This window comes from Lentinula edodes, assembly GCF_021015755.1.
Source record: "Lentinula edodes strain Le(Bin) 0899 ss11 chromosome Unknown C8R40scaffold_73, whole genome shotgun sequence".
Lineage (NCBI taxonomy): Eukaryota > Fungi > Basidiomycota > Agaricomycetes > Agaricales > Omphalotaceae > Lentinula > Lentinula edodes.
The window spans coordinates 33633-54743 of NW_025764379.1; the positions used below are offsets into that span (position 1 = coordinate 33633).

The 21111-nt window shown below is 43.8% G+C and overlaps 2 protein-coding genes across 2 annotated transcripts; both read right to left on the reverse strand.

Annotated features, from left to right (window-relative positions):
* Positions 1-18719: 18719 nt before the first annotated feature.
* On the reverse strand, positions 18720-19592 carry C8R40DRAFT_1074950 (uncharacterized protein; the record flags this gene model as incomplete). Its single annotated transcript, XM_046226785.1, has 7 exons — positions 18720-18782; positions 18840-18906; positions 18955-19058; positions 19122-19207; positions 19271-19281; positions 19310-19371; positions 19422-19592. 7 exons carry the CDS (start codon positions 19590-19592, stop codon positions 18720-18722), a joined length of 564 nt encoding a protein of 187 aa, XP_046079348.1.
* A 249-nt stretch (positions 19593-19841) lies between these two features.
* C8R40DRAFT_1074951 (uncharacterized protein) lies at positions 19842-21106 on the reverse strand (the record flags this gene model as incomplete). The annotated part of the gene is made up of 5 exons (XM_046226786.1): positions 19842-19951; positions 20011-20103; positions 20152-20632; positions 20745-20941; positions 20998-21106. The coding sequence occupies 5 exons, from the start codon at positions 21104-21106 to the stop codon at positions 19842-19844; spliced, it is 990 nt and encodes a 329-aa protein (XP_046079349.1).
* Between the last annotated feature and the right edge of the window lie 5 nt (positions 21107-21111).

A 21111-nucleotide genomic window follows, 5' to 3' on the forward strand; every position in this document is an offset into this window, starting at 1 on the left:
AACAGGGTACACTATTTGTTTTTGTTTTTCTTCTTTTGATTCCGATTTTATCCGATGTAAAATTTCCATGTATTGGTATACGCTGTTCAATCTGCACAAGAAATATGTGAATTGGAGAAAGTCATACACCAGTCGGACATTAAGTCAAAAGCCTAGCAGCGCCTAATATTTGACAGAATAGTGGCTTAGTAATTTGTGCCGTGAGCGCTTATTGACTCTGACGTGGAGCAGCATATAGCGAGACCTACCGTACTATGGAACCCGGTAAAGTCATAAATCCGTAAATTCATAAGCTCATAAATGAGGTCACGTGAAGCTAATAGGAGGTCACAGGGGAGCTATTACACCAGTGGCACATCTTATCAACTTACATCTCCTATTTTCAGTTTACAGTGGTTATTTCAACACCTCTGTGATTTGAATGTATATGATAAGCTCTGTTGATAAAACCTTGGAATAGTATTCAGGCAGATGAGGTGCAGGATAACAGTTGAAAAACCAGTGACTGTGTTATAGTGTACATTACTTGCAAGGAGTTTCCCCAAGCATGACAGTCAGCATATCAACTTGAACAATTCATGGTTGTTGTGATGTATAAATATAGCAGTTGTAATAAACAGTGGTACTCTATGTCAATGCATCTGCAAAACCTGTGTGTTTGCCAGAGCAAGGGTACTGGCTGGAGAGCACTCTCCAGCACCCAAAGCACTGAGATTTTAAACTTGCTCTGGCTGCTGAAAAGTGCTTTCAGCTGCTCTTGGAGAATTAGCCAAAAAAACAGGTTTTCCAGATGTGTACTTAATGACAGTGTATCTTTAATGTCAGTGTACTTTAATGTCAGTGTATCTTTATGTCAGTGTATCTTTAATGTCAGTGTATCTTTAATGTCAGTGTATCTTTAATGTCAGTGTATCTTTAATGTCAGTGTACTCAGTTGACGGTGTTATTACATGCCATTGCCTCAGTTTGCAAAATATCTGTGGACACTAGGTACATTCAACCAGCATGAATTTTCTGTTGGTACCCTAAGATAATGCCGGTATGTATACTGATCTGCAAAACCCTACATGACTATTAATTTTGCTGGAAAGTGCTTCCAGCTGTTCCCAGGTAAATAGCTAAGAGTACAGGTTTTAAAGATTAGTACATTGCTGAACAAATTCAATACTATATAACTTGAATGCCCAGAAAGTATCTCAGTATTCTTGGAGACCCCTTGCAAGGACTTTGGCTTAAATGAATTGCAGAGTAGATAACAATTTGTACAAATTTGTGTTTGCAAGCAATTTCCTAGGATTGTGGTCAGTGTATCAGTCACATCTGTAAAACCTATATTTTTGGCTAAGATCTCAAAAGCAGCTGACAGCACTGTCCAGCTGGGAAAGCACTCCCAGTAGTTTATGAGTGCTGAACAGCATGCACAGCACTCTTCAGCTAGTATCATTTGGTCTCATGAACATCCAGGTTTTACAGATCAGTATATGGTCAGTGTACTATGGTCAGTGTAGTAGTTAGCAGTGTATTGATCGGTGTAGTACAAGTACCACACCTCAGGCATGGGCCTGTCTGTTTGCCATACTAATCATTGTACTGATACAGTTTTATCCATGTCTAGAGCAGATTGATCAATGATCAAGCTCAAGACTTGGTGGTTAAGATGAGCAGAAGAATATCAAGGCTGTAAATAATGATGTCATCAAATTAATGAATTTACAGATTTACAAATTTACGGATTTACTGGTTTCCATACCACGCCACTTCTGGATATAGCGGCACTGAGTTTATGGGTTCGATTTGATCACGGCTGGAGTAGGCGGGAGGGTCGAACTTCAATTTTGTTTTTGATCATTCTAACACTCGGTCCGGCAGATTCTCAAGGTGACAAGTTCCATGAGAAAATCACATTTTACAGTTTTTTTATTTAACTCTTCATTTACCGCAAGTAAGTATCACATTTTACAGTGTCCACTGTAAATTCCATTCAGTAGCACAGTGTCTCAGCCTCAGCATCAAGTTAGCACACCATGGTAGACAAGGAATTAAGCCTTTGAGGCCAATGTGCTACTCTTCAATGGGGAATCTCGTGATATTGCATTGTATGAAGTCTGAATGAAATTCTGATAGGCCTATAGATCTATCATATAAATAAGTCTAAGATTTTATGCATCCCAGTGAGATACTTGGGGATGTTAAGATAGACTCAGTTGGTAGTAAATCAACTGTGATATTGATGATCTGTACCTGTTAAGATAGACTATTCTACGTAAGGATTGTGTTCATACAAATATCTAGTGGGCTCACCCCTGCTCACCCTCAGTTGGTAGTAAATCAACTGAGGGTCTTGAAAATGCCGCACTTGCAATGTATTGACTATGAACTGTACAGTACCCAGTATAAAGTCATGTGTCTTGTACATACTTAGGCATGCAGAGTACTCCCCAACAGGGGAATATTCCATATGTATATTACAAGGCTGTAGTTTATGGAAGACCCGTCCTTATGTAGGTTGCGTCATTGTCAAGTCCATGCCTCAGTGCCTCGCTCTGCTGCTCGGTATTCCGATCTCTGTCCTTTATTGTAATCTCTTCTTTATTTTTCTTTCTCGCTACACATACCCATTCATTCTAGTCTCTCCTTATTGTCTTATTTACCCTGGCATGGTTCGTCTGAGCTCCAGTTACAAAGGGAGTTCCAAAAGGAGCTCCCTGCGGGGGTACCGCTTCTTCGAGAACTGCCAATGTTCTTCGTTGGTTTGGACCCCTTTGACTTTCCGCTCCCACTGCCTGAGACTGCATCGATACCGACCCTTGATACGGTATGACTGATGGATTACTCAGTCTTGGAGGAACGTGTACAGGGTTGGGAACCAACCGAGCTGTCAGATCTTGTCCAGAGATCCGGGATAAATGTTGTGTGCCATCCATCCTTAATTCGCCAAACTGATATTGCTGCATCGAAACTGGAGTTACTGGTTTCATTTGCAGGTTAACTCTGGGGGGAGGAGTCAAATTTTGAATCAAGGCATGTACAGTGGGGGAGGTCCCCGAGCATGACTGGGGGCTCCTCGTGGCCGTGTTACCAGGGTTAAGGAATTCAGGAACCTCAATATTCCTGGGCGATGAATGTTTCTGTGTCAGGAAACGGCCATCAGATCCATGGAGCTGCGTTTTCTGGTCAAATTGCTCCGGAGGGAACTCCCCTACACTCTCTGGTTCGCATTGAACCATATACGAGGTTCCCTGATTATCTGCGACCAGTCTGCAACAGAATTCTAAAGCTCTTTCTAGATTCAATCCCGAAAGTTCCTCCAACAGCATCAGAGTGTCTGATTCCGCTAGTAACGTCCGGTGTCGGGTCTCCTGCGAACACAACATCGCTTCAGACTCCTCACTCCTCACCAGAAGCTGGTGCATATGCCTCATGGGCATGTACGTGTATACCGTCTGTCTGTTATGGACCCGGACGGGACTATCCTGATCAGGCATTGACTCCACTGGGGCCAGGAGGTGAGCCGTGGTGTATCTCCTGCATCTACGATTTTTTGCAGCAATTGTGTTAGCATCCTTGTCACTTTCCTCATCAATTTTAGATGCTGCCGCCACTAAATTTGCGTTCCGAAGTATTTGGATCGCCTGGTAGTTTGGGATGTTAACTCTCGAAGGGGGAGGTTCAAATCGTACAGCTCCTAATCTGTAGTTAGATGCTCGGTACAATATACGCAGCCCCACTTCTCCACAGAATTCCTTCTCCCTTCCATGGGTATGAGGAAGGAGGGGAAGTATTCCCCTCGAGTTTCGAAACGTTCGCCCGTAACATGCCTCTGCCTCTAACAGTTCCAACATCCTTTCTGGGTCCAACAGGACGTTGTACAGCCAGAGAAAGTCTGATCGATTTGTTGGGGTCATCAGCCAATGCTGGGCCTTTTCTGGGAGGTCTATCTCCAGTTGAGTTCCCACTGTTAGGAACCGTACTCATAAGTCTGAGAATTCGAGACCGTCTCCCAATATTTCGATCCCCATCGACTCCAATACCTCCCTTAGAACCATAGCTACATCCTCCGGGATACACTCCTGAATTCGAATGACGTCTTCCATACGCAATGTCATTTCAGACAACGGTTGTACTGGGAAGTTGGTCCTGCTATGGTGTATTGCGTGTGTACACTCCCAGTTGGGCGTATTCATAGCTGGTCTCTTCAGGAGACTGGAAAGCGAACTTCCTCGTCTCGGGGGAGGAAGGTTAAGGGACTGTACTGAAGGAGTTGGTAACCTCCGGGATGACGTCCGAGACTGTTCGGATACGACAGATGATACCCTCCTCTCTGGAAGTTTCTCCTGTTGTCATACCGTGAGAGGGTCAGTACTCTCTTCTTGTATCCTTTTGATAGCGGCTACTTGGCCGCTGACTCTCCCACCTGCATTCGAAGCCGACTCCATGTCTAGCTGCGGTACTGGCCCAGGAGGAGGTCGTCTCGTTCCCCAGGTAGGGAAGTAGGCAAAACCTCCCATGGGACTACTGGCAGGTTGGGCATAACCCATGGAGGCATACCTCCATTGTGGTGGTCCCATCCCAGGTTCCACTGGAGGGGGTTCCTGTACCGCAGGTTGATGTCCCTCAGGGGTCTGGACTTTACTAGTGGTTTCATCCCCAAACGACTGTTCCGGGATGGACATCAGGCATTGACCAGCTGCCACCGTGATGACAGTGGAGCTAGCAGCCTGGTTCGATTTTTGAGCTTGTGTCGTGTTTCCATGAGATAAGGCGTTCTTTTGTTTCTTTGATTTGATCTTGGAACTAGAAGGTCGTTCTGTTGACGTTGCAGACATTTCGTTGCGACGAGTCCGTTCAGTGATGGGAGAGCTTGGTATAATGTAAGACTTGGGTCAGAAGAGGTCTTAAGGTAGGGTTTGGTATATGAAGGTTTATGTTGTAGCGTGCTAGGAGCAGGCTGGAGCTCGAAGGGAGCTACGGGAACCGCAACCGAGGACAGGAATGACCTAGTAGTGGCTGGGGCGAAGAGATGGTGACTCTTGAGGGGGTTCCGAGGAGGTCCAGAGAGGTCCCTAAGGTGTAGGGAGGTTAGGTAGAAGTACAGAACCTTGTAATATCGTGTAGTAGGAGTTGTACTCGCTAGAACGCCAATATAGGAATCGAATAGGTTGTAGATGGAAATGGGTCTCGAGGTTGTAAGCTTCCCGAGAAGGTATACGCCCGGGAGGGTAGGTTCCCGGGGGCTGGGCTTGAGGATGGACGTCCTCGAGTGTTGGAGGTAGTAACGGAGAAGCAATACGTGGTTCGACGTTACTTAGATCAAGGTCCCAAAGCTTGTAGAGTAGCTAGGGAGCTTGAGGAAGTTTGGGGAGGTCAGCTCACCAGGGCAGTAGGTGTTGGGGAGCTTTAGTATTGTTCGAGGGAGCTCGGGAACTCACTCAGATTGCTTGGACGTGAAGTAAAAGCGTGTATTGGATTGTATAGACAATCACAGAGACGATAGACAAGAGTTGAGAGAAACAGAGATAAGGAAATAGAGAGTAAAGAGAATTCCGTATAGGTAGCAGGTACAAAGGACAGGGACTGGACCTATGTAAAGGGTGTGTGTTCAAAATATACCAAGCTGAGCTTCTGGACACTACGAGACTGCTTAAATACGTATGGGGAAGTTAACAAAGAGACATGGTATGAAACAAGCACTTAATGGGGTTTCTAAATACGTGAGGATGAAATGATGGGCGCATGTACGGGGTTCCAGGACCCTGTCGTGGAGTGGTTCGGTTGAATTGGGGGGAACTAAGGATCATGGAGGTTGTTCTAGCAGTAAGGAAGTCTGTGGGGCATTGGAAGTGTTCTCGGGGATTCAGGGAAGGGGTCTGAGGAGGTTGGGAACTTTGTTAAGGAGCTTATGGGCTAAGGAATTTGGGGCAAGGCATGATACCGTATTTATGTTTCAAATCACGGTGACATTCGCCTTCAAGTCCTGCGCTACTTTCATGATTATCCACTCTCAGGCCATTTTAGCCAGAACCAAACGCTAGAGGCAGTACGTCGTCACTACAGCTGGCTCAAGGTCAGAGACTTTGTTTGTGACTATGTTACTTCCTGCACAACTTGTGGTCGCAATAAGCCTTGGCGTCATTGGCCTTACGGCTTACTAAAACCTCTGCCAGTTCCGGTCTGACCATGGGATTCCATCTCCATGGACTTCATTGAGCAACTGCCAATGTCGAATGGCTATACAGCTATCCTTGTTGTTATGGATCGATCTTCAAAGCAAGCTATCTTTATTCCACCTTTCGATACTATCACTTCTTCATGTCTTCTCTAAGCATGGTGTTCCTAATCATGTTACTTCCAATCGTGGTTCCGAATTTGTTTTGGCATTTTTCCGGGCTCTCGGTAAAGTGCTCTCCATGGAACTTCATTATACCTCTGGATATCATCCGGAAGCTGATGGGCAGACCGAGCGTCTCAACCAAACTCTCAAACAGTGCATCAGGATCTATTGCTTCTATCAACAAGATGACTGGTTGCACTTACTTCCGATCGCTGAGTTCGCCTATAACAACGCTCCCAATGCTTCCACAGGTATTACTCCGTTCTTCGCTAACAAAGGATACCATCCAAACATCACCGTTCAGCCCGAGTTCAACATGAAGTCTGACCTAGTCAGAGACTTTGTCGTTAACTTCGATGAACTCCTTGTTTTTCTTTGAGAGGAAATCCTTCTAGCTCAATCTCATTACAAGGAACAAGCTGACAAAAAAAGAATCTTGCACCTGGAGTTCCGGATTGGCTCCAAAGTATTTGTTCTTGCTAAGCATATTCGATCTACTCGTCCTACTGAAAAATTCTCTGAAAAATACCTTGGTCCTTTCAAGGTCATCAGTCGACCTGGTACTTTGTTTTATGAACTCAAGCTCCCGGATTATCTTCATCGGATTTACCCGGTATTCCACGTCTCACAGCTGGAGCCGGTTACGCTGAACCCGTTCCCAAACCGTACTCAATCTCCTCTACCTCCAATTGAAGTTGATGGTGAAGAGGAGTACAACGTTGCCAAAATCCTTGACTCCAAGCTGGACAGAAGGTATAAATGTTGTCCCCTTTGTTATTACATTCGATGGGCCAGTTACGAAGGTACCGACGATGAATTTTCTTGGATTGCTGCTGATGAACTACATGCTGATGAATTGGTACCCGCATTCCATGCCCGATACCCTCAAAAACCTGGACCTGGATAACAAAAAATCATTTTATTCCTTTCCCCGAAATTCCGTTCTCCGCCGAAGATTTCTTCGTTGCGTCGAGAAGGTAAACATAATGATAGCAAATCGAGTGTTTATCTTCTTCCTTACTTACTCTCTCCTTCATATCGTTCATTTCCATTTTGTATTATTGATTAACTTGTTTCATTTTACAATATTCATTCACACTTAAAACTACATATACTTCAACTAATTAGCTCTTAAGCCGCTTTGCAGCCCATTTGCTTTCCGATTTGAAGATGCGATAACATTTTTAATATATACAAAAGCAAGAAAAAGGATATATGTAGGAAGGGACAAGAAGGCAAGAAAGACTACAAGAAAGGGCCGAGGGGCCGAGGTCCAATGTTCGTATTCTAGTCTACTCTACTCTACTCCTCCCTTTCCTTCCCTTTCTCCGACCGGGCCTTCTTCGGTGCCGGTTTGTGTCTCTCCTCTTCTCCTTTTTCCTCCACTTCCTCGCTATCTACGACTCTTCTCTTCCTCTTCGGCAATTGTGAAGACCCGGCCTGCGGCAATTTGGGTGGCGACCTCCTTCTGGCTGCATCCATTATGAGCCAATCCAAGTTCCAGCTGAAATGGCAGTTGTAGGTGTTTGATTTCACTTGTTCCTCCCGGAATTGCTGATTGTTGGCAAGCAACTGAGCCATCTGGCTCTCAATGACCGTCAGATGCTCGCCGGTCGAATTTTCTCCTCCCTCCCGCTTCACCGTTGAAGGCCGCCTGGAGTATGAACATTGTACCTCCGCATCATGGTAGGGTTTACAAATAACAGAGCTCCTCTTGCCAGCCTGCATCTGGCAAGAGATCTTCTTGCTCCTGTATTGATCGCAGGGAGCTCTGTCATCTTCATCATCATCATCGTCATTCCCATCACCACCATCATTGGGATCCCCACCAACAGGCTACGAACAGAAATGTTAGTAAAGGGTTGTTACCGAGGGTCTTTGGTACTCACCTGGGCCTTGGCCTTGCATTTTCCCTTTTCCTTCCGGATCTCCACCACCGGCCACCATGGGGAAATCGAACTTCCTTCTGGTGAAGAACCCTGTCAACTACGGGCTGTAGCTGCTTCCGCCAGTACTCTTCTCCTCTCCTCCAACTCCCATGCTGCTACCTCCTTTTGCTGGCGCGCCTCCTCTGCAGCCTTCTTGGCTGCCTCCTCCTCAGCGTTCTTCTTTGCCGTGGCCGTCGGCTTTTTCTCCTTCAACCGGTGCACCTTCTCATGCACTCTCCTTACGATTTCATCCTCATCCTCCTCCAGGTTCTCCTCTTCTTCGACGAGATCGGCGGAGGATAGTGCTATTGGGTGGGACCTTGAAGGGCCGGCAGTAGACAAAGAAGTGGTGGTAACAGTTTGAGTGCGATTAGTGGACATTGTTGACTTAGAAGTTTTTGGGGACTCAGGCCCATAGCAGCAAAGTCCTGGCCCTTTTATACGGGAAAACCGCGCACGGACCAGCTAAAATTTTTCTTCAAGTTGTACTTGGCTTACGGTGGACCAACGAAATTCTATGCTGACTAAAGGGATAAATGCCAATGCTGACGGCTTTCAAAATTTTTCTTTGGTGACTAATAGTAATCCCCGATACTAACAACTTTCGAGGGCTCAAGCCTAAGAGGGGGATACTGTCAAGTCCATGCCTCGGGCCTCCATTCCACCGCTCGGTACTCCGAGATCTACCCTTTATTGTAATCTCTTCCTTATTGTTCTTTCTCACTACACAGATCCTTTCATTCTAGTCTCTCCTTATTGTCTTTTACTCTACCCTGCGGGTACTACACGTATAGCTCCTAGTAGTTAGTCTGGCGCTCCGCACCATTGCGCCGATCCATAGATATAAATACTGCCTGTACGCTATTGTAGTTCCTCAGTTTAATTATCAACTTAGATCCCCTGTCCAACTTAGCTCTTCTCTAAGTCTTCAGGCTCATCGCCTTGAAGTACTCTCTACTCTAACCTTAGGACTTACTTATAAGTTCTTTGGTTTGCTCCTCATTGTCGGCGATACCGCCGCTCCGACTTGGCTGCTACTGACTCCTTTCTTCTATACTCTCGATCTCCGGGGACTAGCAGCGTAACGGCGGTGTTGTTAATAACTTCACTACCGTCCCATTCAACATTCCGCCCTTAGACATCTTGTGGCCCTGGCACGGTTACACGGTGTACATGATCTTAACACCGCTGCTCCATACCTTGTTGAGTATGCTGATGTATTTAGTAAAAAGGACTTTGACCAAATGCCAGAAAGATGTCCATGGGATCATGCCATAGAACTGACACCAGGTTCCAAGCCAGTCAATTGTAAAGTCTATCCCCTCAGTCCGCCGGAACAGAAGGCTTTAGATGAATTCCTAGAGGAAAACCTTAGGTCAGGACAAATACGGCCATCATGTTCACCCAGGGCTTCACCTTTCTTCTTTGTCAAAAAGAAAGATGAAACACTATGGTCCATACAGGATTATCGAAAGCTAAATGACATGACTGTCAAGAATCAATATCCACTCCCATTAATTCAGGAACTCATTGATAAACTGAAGAATTCCAAGGTCTTTACCAAAATGGATGTCCGATGTGGATTCAATAACATTTGGATCAAAAAAAGAGACAAATGGAAGGCAGTGTTCAGGACAAACAGAGGTTTGTTCAAATCTACAGTTATGTTCTTTGGGCTTACAAACTCACCTGCCACGTTCCAAGCGTTTATTAATCACATCCTTCAAGAATTAATTGATCAAGGACATGTCATTGTCTATATGGATGATATTCTTATCTTCACGGACAACATTGAGGGACACTGAGTCATCGTCAGAAAGGTTCTTAATATCCTAAAAGCCAACAAGCTGTACTTGAAATCTGATTAGTGTACCTTTGAGGCTAGGGAGGTCGAATATCTTGGAATCATTGTAGACAAGGAACAAATTTGGATGGACCTGAAAAAGGTTGAAGCGGTCCGAACCTGGCAGCCACCAGAGAAAAAATGTGAATTACAATCATTTTTAGGGATTTGCAACTTCTTCCGCCGGTTTATCCGATATTTCAGTAAAATTGCCAAACCCCTAACATGGCTCACAGGGAATACAGCTTGGTAATGGACATCTCTTGAACAGGATGTGTTTGATTGACTGAAAGACCGGATCATCAAAGATGTTACTCTCATTATCCCAAGAGAAGCTGGAAAGTTCCGGGTTAAAGCTGATTCTTCCGATTATGCAAATGGTGCCGTATTGTCACAAACGTTGACGGAAAGTGGAGACCAGTAGTCTTCAGGTCCAGATCACTCAACGAGGTTGAACAGAACTATGAATTTATGACAAAGAGATAATGGCCATCATGAATTCTTTGTCAGACTGGAGACAGTACCTTCTGGGCACAAAAAAACCTATTGAGGTCTTCACAGATCACCAGAATCTCCAGTACTTCCAGAAACCTCAAAAGCTGAACCAACAACAAGCCAGATGGGTAGTTGAAATCACTGAATACCATATTGAACTCTTCCATAAGCCTGGGAAATCAATGGGAAAAGCCGATGCCCTGTCACGGATGTCAGGCTTTGAGAAAGGGAAGAACGACAATACCAACGTCGCACTACTAAAACCGTAATTTTTCATTTCTCAAATAATGGATCAGACATCTGCCCCCGAAGACAAGGATGCATCTATGTCCCTAAGGACAAAGAACTCAGAGGACGAATCATACAGGTACATCATGACACCCAGACAGCAGGACACCCCGGCCGCTATAAAACTATTGAGTTGATTACATGCAACTACTGGTGGCCAGAAATCAGTCGGGACATCAGGATCTATGTGGAAGGCTGCAAAAAATGTCAGGCTACAAAGACACATCATATCAAACCTGTAGGACCGTTACATTCACACAACGTACCATCTGAGTCTTGGGAAATTATAGGAACAGATATGATTGACGAGTTACCGGAGTCCAAAGGGTATAATGCCATCAGTGTGTTTGTTGATCACTTCACAAAGAGATTATGACTCTTTGCCACACATACTATGATAACATCTGAAGGAATGGCACGTATCTATCGTGACAAAGTATTCCCAGTCCATAGAATGCCCTGGAAGATTGTCCAAGACCGAGGTCCTCAGTACCATGCCCTCTTCATGAAAGAACTGTACAAGTTGCTGGGAATCAAAAGCAACTATACAACTGTGTACCATCCCCAGACTAATGGCCAGATGGAACGAATAAATCAAGAAATTGAATATTACATCTGCATTTTCGGGAACCATCATCAGAACGATTGGCACAAGTGGCTTCCTGATGAAGTTTGCATATAACAATCGGGTGCATTTAGCTACGGAAGTTTCACCCTTCTATGCAGACAATGGCAAACACCCATACAAAGGAACCACACCGAAGATGACGTCACAAAACCCAACAGCCCAGGAGTTTGCCAATAGTATGAAACGCATCAGGGAAGAAGTAGGGTCAGTGCTGAAAAAAGCCGCTGAAGACATGAAGTGCCAATATGACAAACACCGAAATGAGGCAATAGAGTATAAGGCTGGAGATAAAGTTTGGCTTGAAGGAACCAACATAACAACAGATCGCCCAATGAAGAAATTAGGTGATAAATGATTTCGACCATTTAAAGTTCTTGAAAAGATTGCACCCAGCTCATACAAACTCGACATCCCTCACACATGGAAAAGAATCCATAATGTCTTCAATGAAACACATCTATCCTCATACCATGAACCCAGTTCCCAACACAACCCTGAAATACTGAGCCACCTCCAGAAGTAGTTGGAGAAAAAGAAGAGTACAAAGTAGAAGAGGTTGTGGATGCACGCCAGTATCAAAATGGCATCCAGTACAAGGTAAAATGGAAAGGTTACGGACCACATGAAATGACGTGGGAACCTGCAGCTAATACAATGAATGCCAAAGAAGCTGTTCAGGACTTCCACAAGAAGTATCCTAACAAGCCCAGGCCTTGAACCCTTAAACGGATTGATATTCCGATTGCTCATTTTCCTACTGAATTGTTCTGACCAATACCTACACTAGACATAGAACCAGTCCCAAGTACCATGCCATCTGAAGCACTTGTCAACCAACTTGCGCCTTAAAGGGTGCGTAATGTTACAATCACTTCTTTTTCATCTTATCTTTTTCCTTATTCCTTGTCTTATCTTTTATCTTTTGTCTTATCTTCTATTTCCCTTATCCTATATGTTGTCCTATCTTGTCACCTGACCTATTATTCATGCTTACTGATACAACATGCTTTTCATTTACTTATATTAAACACAGCAGTCTCACAACACATATACAGCATGACAATTGAGTTTTCATTACTTACACATTACTTTACTTATGTCCTACTCATTTTTACTACTAATCCAGGGTGTTGGGCATTACTAGGGCTGAGGGTTGTTTACTTGTATATAGGCTGTAGTTACTTGCTGTATCTCCTTAGTTTTGATCTTATCTATTCTACCTGGTTTAGCCCAGAAGTCTGCTTGCCTCCTTTATCACTCTACCACCTGAGGTTTTCTTGAGTGTGACACCTGGTGACACTTGTTACTAGAATCAGTCGCTGATATAAGATGTACAAGGTGGAAGTTCTAGAATCAGGGAATATGACAGCCAATTATTCATGAACAAGGGATCAACCAGCAGACATACTTACATGGCATTAACACCTGGCATAAGCATAAAATGCATACCATGTATGTTCAACTGCAAAGTAGTGAATGGCAACATAACTAGCTGAAAATTTTATGGAATGTGTGAGGACTGTCTATATGGAAAGGCTACAAAACAACCCTTGTTTATTGTAATCTCATTGTTTTTGTTTTTTGTCATTACACATTCCCTTTCTACCTAGTCTCTTCGTTATTGTTTTATTCTCTCTTATTGTCTTATTCTCTACCCTGCAGGTACTATACATATAACTTCTAGTAGTTAGTCTGGTGCTCTGCACCAATGCACTGATCCATAGGTATAAATACTTCTGTACTACACTGTAGTTCCTCAGTTTAATTATTGACTTAGACCATCACTGATCGAATTAAATTGCCACTCATTCTCCCTTTGAAGTCTTAAGAATTCTTCTTTGAGTACTCTCTACTCTGACCTCAGGACTTATATGTTCTGTGGTTCGCTCCTCATCGTCGGTGTTACCGCCATTCCAACCTGGCTGCTTCTAGTTGCTCTTTTCTCTGTTCTCAATCTCAGGGACTAGCGGCATAATGGCAGTGTTGTTAATAAGTTCACTACTGTTCCATTTGACCCTCCATCCTTAGACACTGTATGGCCTTGGCACAGCTTTCTGGTGTACATGTTCTTAACACAAGGTCCTAACATATGAATTGAAGGTACTAGAACGAGTACACATGGACCTGTTTGGCCCAGCCAGAATGCAGATATGCAGGAGAGCAAATTATCTGATGTTCTGCATGGATGGGAGATCATTATTCCAAGTCCCATACTACCTATCGAACAAACAGAAGGAAACAGGACTAAAAGCATTACATGAGTATAGGGTCATGGCAGAGAAGCAAACAAGCAACTTACTCAAAGTCATTAGGATAGATGGTGGTGGAGAACTCAACAATGGGCTGGTGGACACATACTGCACAGAGAACGGAATACTTATTGAAAAGGTCCCACAATACTCTTATGCAACAAATGGAATTGTTGAGTGAGTGTTCAGAACAGTCATGGATGGAAAACATACTCTGTTAGAGGAGGCAGACCTCCCATACTCATTTTGGAGGGGAAGCATCTGCAATCTTTGTCTATGTAAATAACTTCGTGTCATCTGTGCGCTTCCTGGATACAGTGCCAGTGAAGGAGTAGACAAAGAAACAACATGATGTTGCACCTATGATCATTTGGATGCAACTGCTGGGCAATGCTACCAAGACAGCAGACAAATAGTAAACTGGGAAGGCAAGCAGTGAAGGGGCAGCTTCTGGGGTACAGGGGCCGACATGGGTACAAAGTATGGATACTGGAGAGCCAGAAGATTGAAGAGTTGCATGATGTGACCCTTGAGGAAGGAAGACCACATTGTATGCATAAAACACAAAAGGAGGAGGAAGAAGACAAAGAGGAAACAAACTGGACAAACATTGGATTCACAAACCCTAGTAACCAAAATAAGGACCCACCAAATATTACTGAAAATACTGCAAACAGGGATCAGACACCAGAAACCCATAATCCTATTCAAATGCCAATGTCAAAGAGAGTACAGACAGAGATGGCCAACAGGCAGACACCAAACCCGCTGCCGGTAGCTACACAACAGGGCCAGAGAGGGCATATACTGTCTTGTTGGTACCTCAAAAGCAAAGAATACAGTGCACAAGAACATGAAGTGCAAGACCAAGGTGAAGACTAGACAATAGAAGCACAGGCAATGGATCACCAGTAGCATTAATAGTGCAAGACTTGTATGCTTTTGCAGCAATGTCTGGCAGCCTGTGGGTGCCCCAATCCTTCAAGCAAGATATGATACATTAGGCACTCTGGTGGCAGCTCATGGAAAAGGAATTCTGAATGCTGATGGACAAGGGATGTTGGGACCACTGGAAATACCTATACATTGACCTATCAACATCATTATTGGCTATTCAAAAACTCTTTAGCCAAAGTGCAATATAAGCAAATTCTGGCTGGACAATGTTTGTTGTGTTTTTGTCATACTCACTGGTTTACCACAGGGTGTGGGTGAATTTAAGGTCTCTTTGATGATCAACACCTTTCAGTGGGACAAATGTGCAACCTTCTCATGGGTCTAATACTATAGCATGCACAATATCCTGAATAATTTGTAGGAAATAGACAACTGATGGCTCCCATTGTAACAACTGTAATGACCAGTGGAAATATATGTATTTTTTCAGTGGAAGCATGATCACGTGCTTCCTATCATCGACGCGTCCTCAATGTCATAGGTTTCACCTATGGCTATATATACCTGTACATTACCTTCTGCTTAAATAGACTGGTACCACCATTATCCCTCTCTCTCATACATATTTCTCTCATCTCTCTAATCTAGAACCCTTGTCTGTTTACTCTCAGATCTGATGAGTCTTTGTTTCCTTTAGTGTTGTTTGGTAGTACCCCTGGCAGGCTTCCACTTTTTTTTAAACAGCGCTTTGGTCCTCAGACCCAAAGAAACAACTCGTTATACCTGTATTATACTTTGCCATTTAAAATTATCTATTCCTATAGCACTACACACTGGCTCTGTTTCCGGATTGAAAACTGAGTGACCCTTCATGTAGTCCTTTTGCGCACTTTGGTTTGGTGGAAGGTGTACGGCTGTGAATATGCGGAATGGCAATTTTTGGATCATGGCTTCGACACCGTTGGATACTGAGATGAAGGCAAAATTAGAACAAATGGGGCCTGTGTAAGTTCCATCTTGCTTCGCATCATTCTGTTTCTGTAATTAAATAAGTTTATCATTGGCGCGGATGCTGTTCATCACTTGTTCCTTAGTAAATTGCGGTTCGTTTTTTTTTTCATGCAGATTCATTGACTAAGCAACAGATAATATCAAGAAGGCCTATGGGTGCGCGAAGGCGAGAGTGTTAGTTTTGTTGAATTCACTGGCTTAGGTTACCCTATATGTAGTCCAACCATCGAAAATTGAGAGGGTTGATATACACTATGGTTGAGTCTGAGTGTTGTGTTAAAATAAAGAGGATGTCTGTTGATTCCTTCACTCCCGTATTGCGGATGACGCTTATAACTTCCTCCACCTTATCATACTTAGGTCGTTATGTACATCTCTCGGCGGTCTAGAAGTCTAAACCTCAAACCCTCCCTTCATGCTGTGTTTTAATAAAGTCTCAATATCAGTACTATCCTGTCAGTATCTCTTAGACTATAGATATTTGATATGGGGCTCTGTCTAGGACGGGATCCAAGCGAACAGCCGGGCCCAACCATATCCGCTGCAGCGAATGCTCATCTAACATGGAATGGTAGACTGCAGTAAGAATGAAGCAAATAAAGTCACAAAATACCTAGATATACAGAATATACAGATACTTAACCCAAGTGAGATCACGATGAAGTCTGATGAAGTCTCATGGAGTCTGACAGAGTCTGACCTGCCCACACGATTTCGAAAATTAAATCCCTTCAACCACTAGGTATTTTTTTCTGCCGGCTAGCGCAAAAAGTATTTCCCTGTACTTTCCATCGTGTAAGTCTTGTCTTTTTCTTAGCTATCGGTAATATCATCATCTGCATACTACTGACTGCTCAAAAATTCCACAATGTTTGTATTCCGGGACGTCATGCTTTACTTAGCTGTTAACGCTGCACTCATTTCTGTAATTACTTCACTTCCGACTCCCAAGTCTAACAACACATCTGCTGTTCAAGTTGGATATCTTACACCCCTTGTGTGGATTATCTTTGTTCAATGATCCTTCGATATGTGGTGCAAAATTCAATGGCGTATCAACCTCCTTCGACCTGTAAGGAATTTTATTCCCTGAAGACCTATGAGGTTACGACTTTAGAATAATAGTCTTTATTGACATTTTTTGTAGTCAAATTGGATCACTGGAAGGTTGCAAGAAAAACCAGGAACTTGTGAAGGTATGGACCAAATGATTCTGGTTTCCGTAAGTTTACAGTACTACTTACTTAGTGTTTCTCTGTGCTTCAAAGTTTGTGGTCAGGGCGACGCAAACCCTACAGTGCCTAATGCTGATGACCGAGAACTTTGATAGCCAATTTGGTTAAGAACGAAAGGAAGTGAAGAAATTCAAAAGCTGTCTCTTGTCAAAACAGATGGCAATGGAGGGTTCAATGTCGGGATACACAATGTCTCACGAGGATCACACCTTTCCAGGGGACAGTGTCTACGTTGTAAAGATAGTCGATCTCATCAAGTCCACTGTTTCATGCGAACTATTTACCCTCGAACAATTCGGAGTATGACATCGAACCGAGACACGGAAAATGAAAGGGGATGGAAAGGAATACGGTGTTATTCTCTTGGAGAAAGTTCATGGGGGAGAGATATCTGACAACCAGCACCAGCGACTAAGAGGGCATCAATTCTGGATCAAACCCGATCCTCAGCTCGTGAGTGAGTGCATGCTCTAGCGTTTGATACTTTAACGAATTGAGCACATTTTCTCCCTACGTAAGCCGCCGCTCTTTACCATCAATCCTTAGCATCGCTTAATCTCTCTCCTCTCTTTGCAGGAATCTTGGACTCAGCAATGTGCTTGTTTGGATAGGTTTTTCGTCGAGCAGAGCATTACATGCTCACCGAAGATTGATTTTGGATGTCCCGGTGTCTTGACATGGCAACCAGAGCTGAAATTAATTACTACTTTGCATGAAAATTGGTTCAATGGTTCAACCGCCAGTTTGACCTATTGTGGGCAGATATTCTAAGGAAGACAGATAAGCAATCTTCCGTGGTCGAAGAGTTCACTGAGTGGTACCGCTTGACTCCGGCTCAATAAAGAAAGGATGATATGGTTAATATGATCAAGGCTAGAGAAAAGAGTGATCGCAAAGGGCAATAGACCGAGAGGGAAACAGGTGCGGGTCGGATCTGAAAGGAAGAAGAAAGAGAGATGGTCGGACCCGACAGGGAAGTGATTGGGCCTTACACACTGGCACATCTTCTGAGAAATGAGACGATGTAAAACGAGCGTGGGGTTAAAATTGGGATTATATTGATCACTCCTAGATTAGTTACTTGAGTTCTGCGTTAATGTGTAAAGTACCTCATTACATTAGCTCTGGTCAGCTCGTTACAACTGCGTCACACATGGATGAGACCGGAATTATACATATCCCACGAAGACCTGTCTGATACCCTCCAGTACGTGGTGTTATTTTCATGTATACAAAAAACCTCAGAGATAAGGGGATACATTGATCTGCAAAAATTCTAACCAACGCAACTCAAGGCGAAAGGTTGAGTCTAAATAAACAGTAGAGCAATAAATTGGTTATCGATGGTGTGCTAGATCGTCCTATGAAAGGAAACGAGTCGCTATCCGAATCTTTGGTCGAGTAACCTTCCATACTTACTAGTATATGAATTACACTATGTAGCATTCTCCGAGTACACATTCAAAGTTAAATTAACACGCGAGCGGAAGCATCACATGCCTGAAGGCATTGTGTAGGCCCAACATCATCCTTTGATGATCCTGGTTGAAATCTGACAACGAATTTCAGATTTGGACGCATTCTCGGAGGTCAGGGAATAGATATACCTGAGAGGACATATCTACAAGGAGGAAATTGTCACTCACCTATCAAGAATCGGGGAATACGAAGTCTCCTGGAATCTTGATTCGCAATGTGGCTTAGCCAGGAGATCATCACCATCTTGATCGAGAATAAAATAATGTCGATTTCCATACAGTCATCCAATACATAAAACTGACGTCTGAAGACTTTGCTTCTGTTCTAGCTGCGTTCTAATTCAAGTAAGCTTTGTATGCAGCCTTCCAAGCATTCTTATCCCCAACTTCAATAACATCCTGGAGATAACATGACATTGTGAGTAGTGGTACATACGATGAGGGTACCTTACATACTTCATGACAAGGTATCATTCTCTCAAAATCCCAACTGGCGGCGGTCTTCATATGTCGTTGCATTGCCCTGAGGAAACTTGATGAATAATTATTTTGGGCTCAGAAGGATGCTCACTGTTTATCTTCGCCCTTTGCAGAGGCAAAATTTCTGTGGGACCAAGAAAATGGCCCGAAATTCCCTACAAATGGTACGTGTGCCAAGGACTTGGATTTTGAGTACTAGATAGGGAGAGGGTGTTCACGTCAGCATCAAATATAGCTATTTTCCTTCCGAATGCAAACCTGTTCAGTCGGAGGAAGATTGAAAAGTATATCTGCTTGCACCATTGTTTTTGAAGCAGGAAGAACGCAACGTTCTATTGCTAAACCTAGAGAAACAACTGCAGAGCTAATTCAGAACACGAAAAGAAAAGGTTCTTGCGCATACAGACCAAGGCTGGACCTAAAATCATTAAATGGTCAATATAAACATATAATAGGGCTCCTGTTCATCCTCTTCGAAGCCGTATCGAGCATCTTCTGTATCGGGGCCCTATGCTGCCACAAAAATTCAATTCAAATACATCATGTAATTTCAAATACAGTGCGGAGTTCATCACCGTCAAATTTCAAGATCTTATCTTGCACTCTTTCTATTGCGACCCTCGGGGCAATAATTTTGGCTTCATCTTCAAGACAAAGTTTGAGATGGGAAGGAACCCAGTCGAGATAGAGACCGGTGTCTGAAGGTTGGAGACAAGTGACATTCGACATGTATATGTGATACCCAAAAAATGGAGCACGAGATATAATCAGAGTTCCACTAGGACTGGCGTCTGGTTTTATCTTAGCCTCGAGAGTGGCAGAAAGAGAAAAGAGAAATAGACCGGTGTTCTGTCGAGGTCTAAGACGAAGAATCTGCTGAGATTTATAGAAGATCTTCATTGACATTAACGACAACGACGCGGTCATTATGTATTGCTAGATATTTTGACGGGCTTCGAGAAGCTCCGAGCTGAATTTTTACCATGCGATCGTATATGAGAAGGGACCTTCTTGAAAGTTTTCTAATATCACCACCCGCGCGCTATCCAACATCGCGACGAGGTGTCGGCCACAAGAAGAGGCATGTACTGCAGAATGCACCGTATCTGAAGGTTATACTCATCTATAGGAAAACAACAGGACTGACCGGCAACGAACTCTTCAATGATCCGTGGTTGAAAAGACGACGAGGATAGTGCAAACTCTTTACCATGGGTGAAGTGGTTCACAAGTGCTGCACCTGCCGTCGGTGTTTCAGACTCATATGTTACAGAGAATTTGCGTCAACCAAATTCTCGTCTTGCGGAAGATACGTCAAGGACGCATTCTCCTGTTGCACGAGAAAATACACGCAACGCAGTAAGATCACAGATGAATATATGCTTTTCGTCCACGTCAACGTAATTGAGATGTCCCAGAGGACCAAATCTGAGAGCAGGAGCATCCAAAGAAGGGGCGTTTGCCACCACGACTACAAAAGCAGAACTGGAATTCTCGGCCGCCCGGATCGACGGGATCGTGTGCACAAGCTCGTAAGAGGGGGTGTCCCATAGGAAAGAATGATCCCGAGCCCCGACTAGGAGAGTTGGGTAAACGAACCGGAAAGCACTAGTGAGTCGGGGTATCTTCAGAATTGCCCATGGTTTGAAATATCCTTTGGAGTATGTAGCAGCATGTTTCTGATAAGATTCCTCGGAGGCGGAAATTTGGTCTGGAAGAGTGTTCGATTGTGAAGGAGTAGGAGGAAATCCACTCGCATTTGTTCCTTCCTAGACGATCGAATATGAGAAATCCTTTTTCACATTCTAGATGAGCAAACTGCTTGACATAGGTCTACGTAGATGTAAGCAATTGCGATCGCATTCATAGCCGACAAAGTACCTTCGGTAGCGACCATAATACCTGGTCGTCTACGAGATCATTTACCAGTAGACCGCCATCTCGGAAGCTGGTTAAAATAAATCCAGCTTGCTCATCGACCTTGATGCGGTGCACTTTAGATCCAGATCCCGCGTATGATCCATAATGGGAAGACGCCTTGCCAGTCCAACTTTTGCTGATATGGACGCATCTTTGGCCTATTTAGTTTCTAATTGAGTGTTGGTAAGAATGGCAGAACTTCATAGCTGCGCACAGAAACATTTCCGATTCGTCACGCCGACCAGGGCCTGAAGAGTACAGGAAAAACAATTGATTGAAGACGGTTTCTGAATCGATATATCCACGATAAGCTGAAAGGGCATGGTAG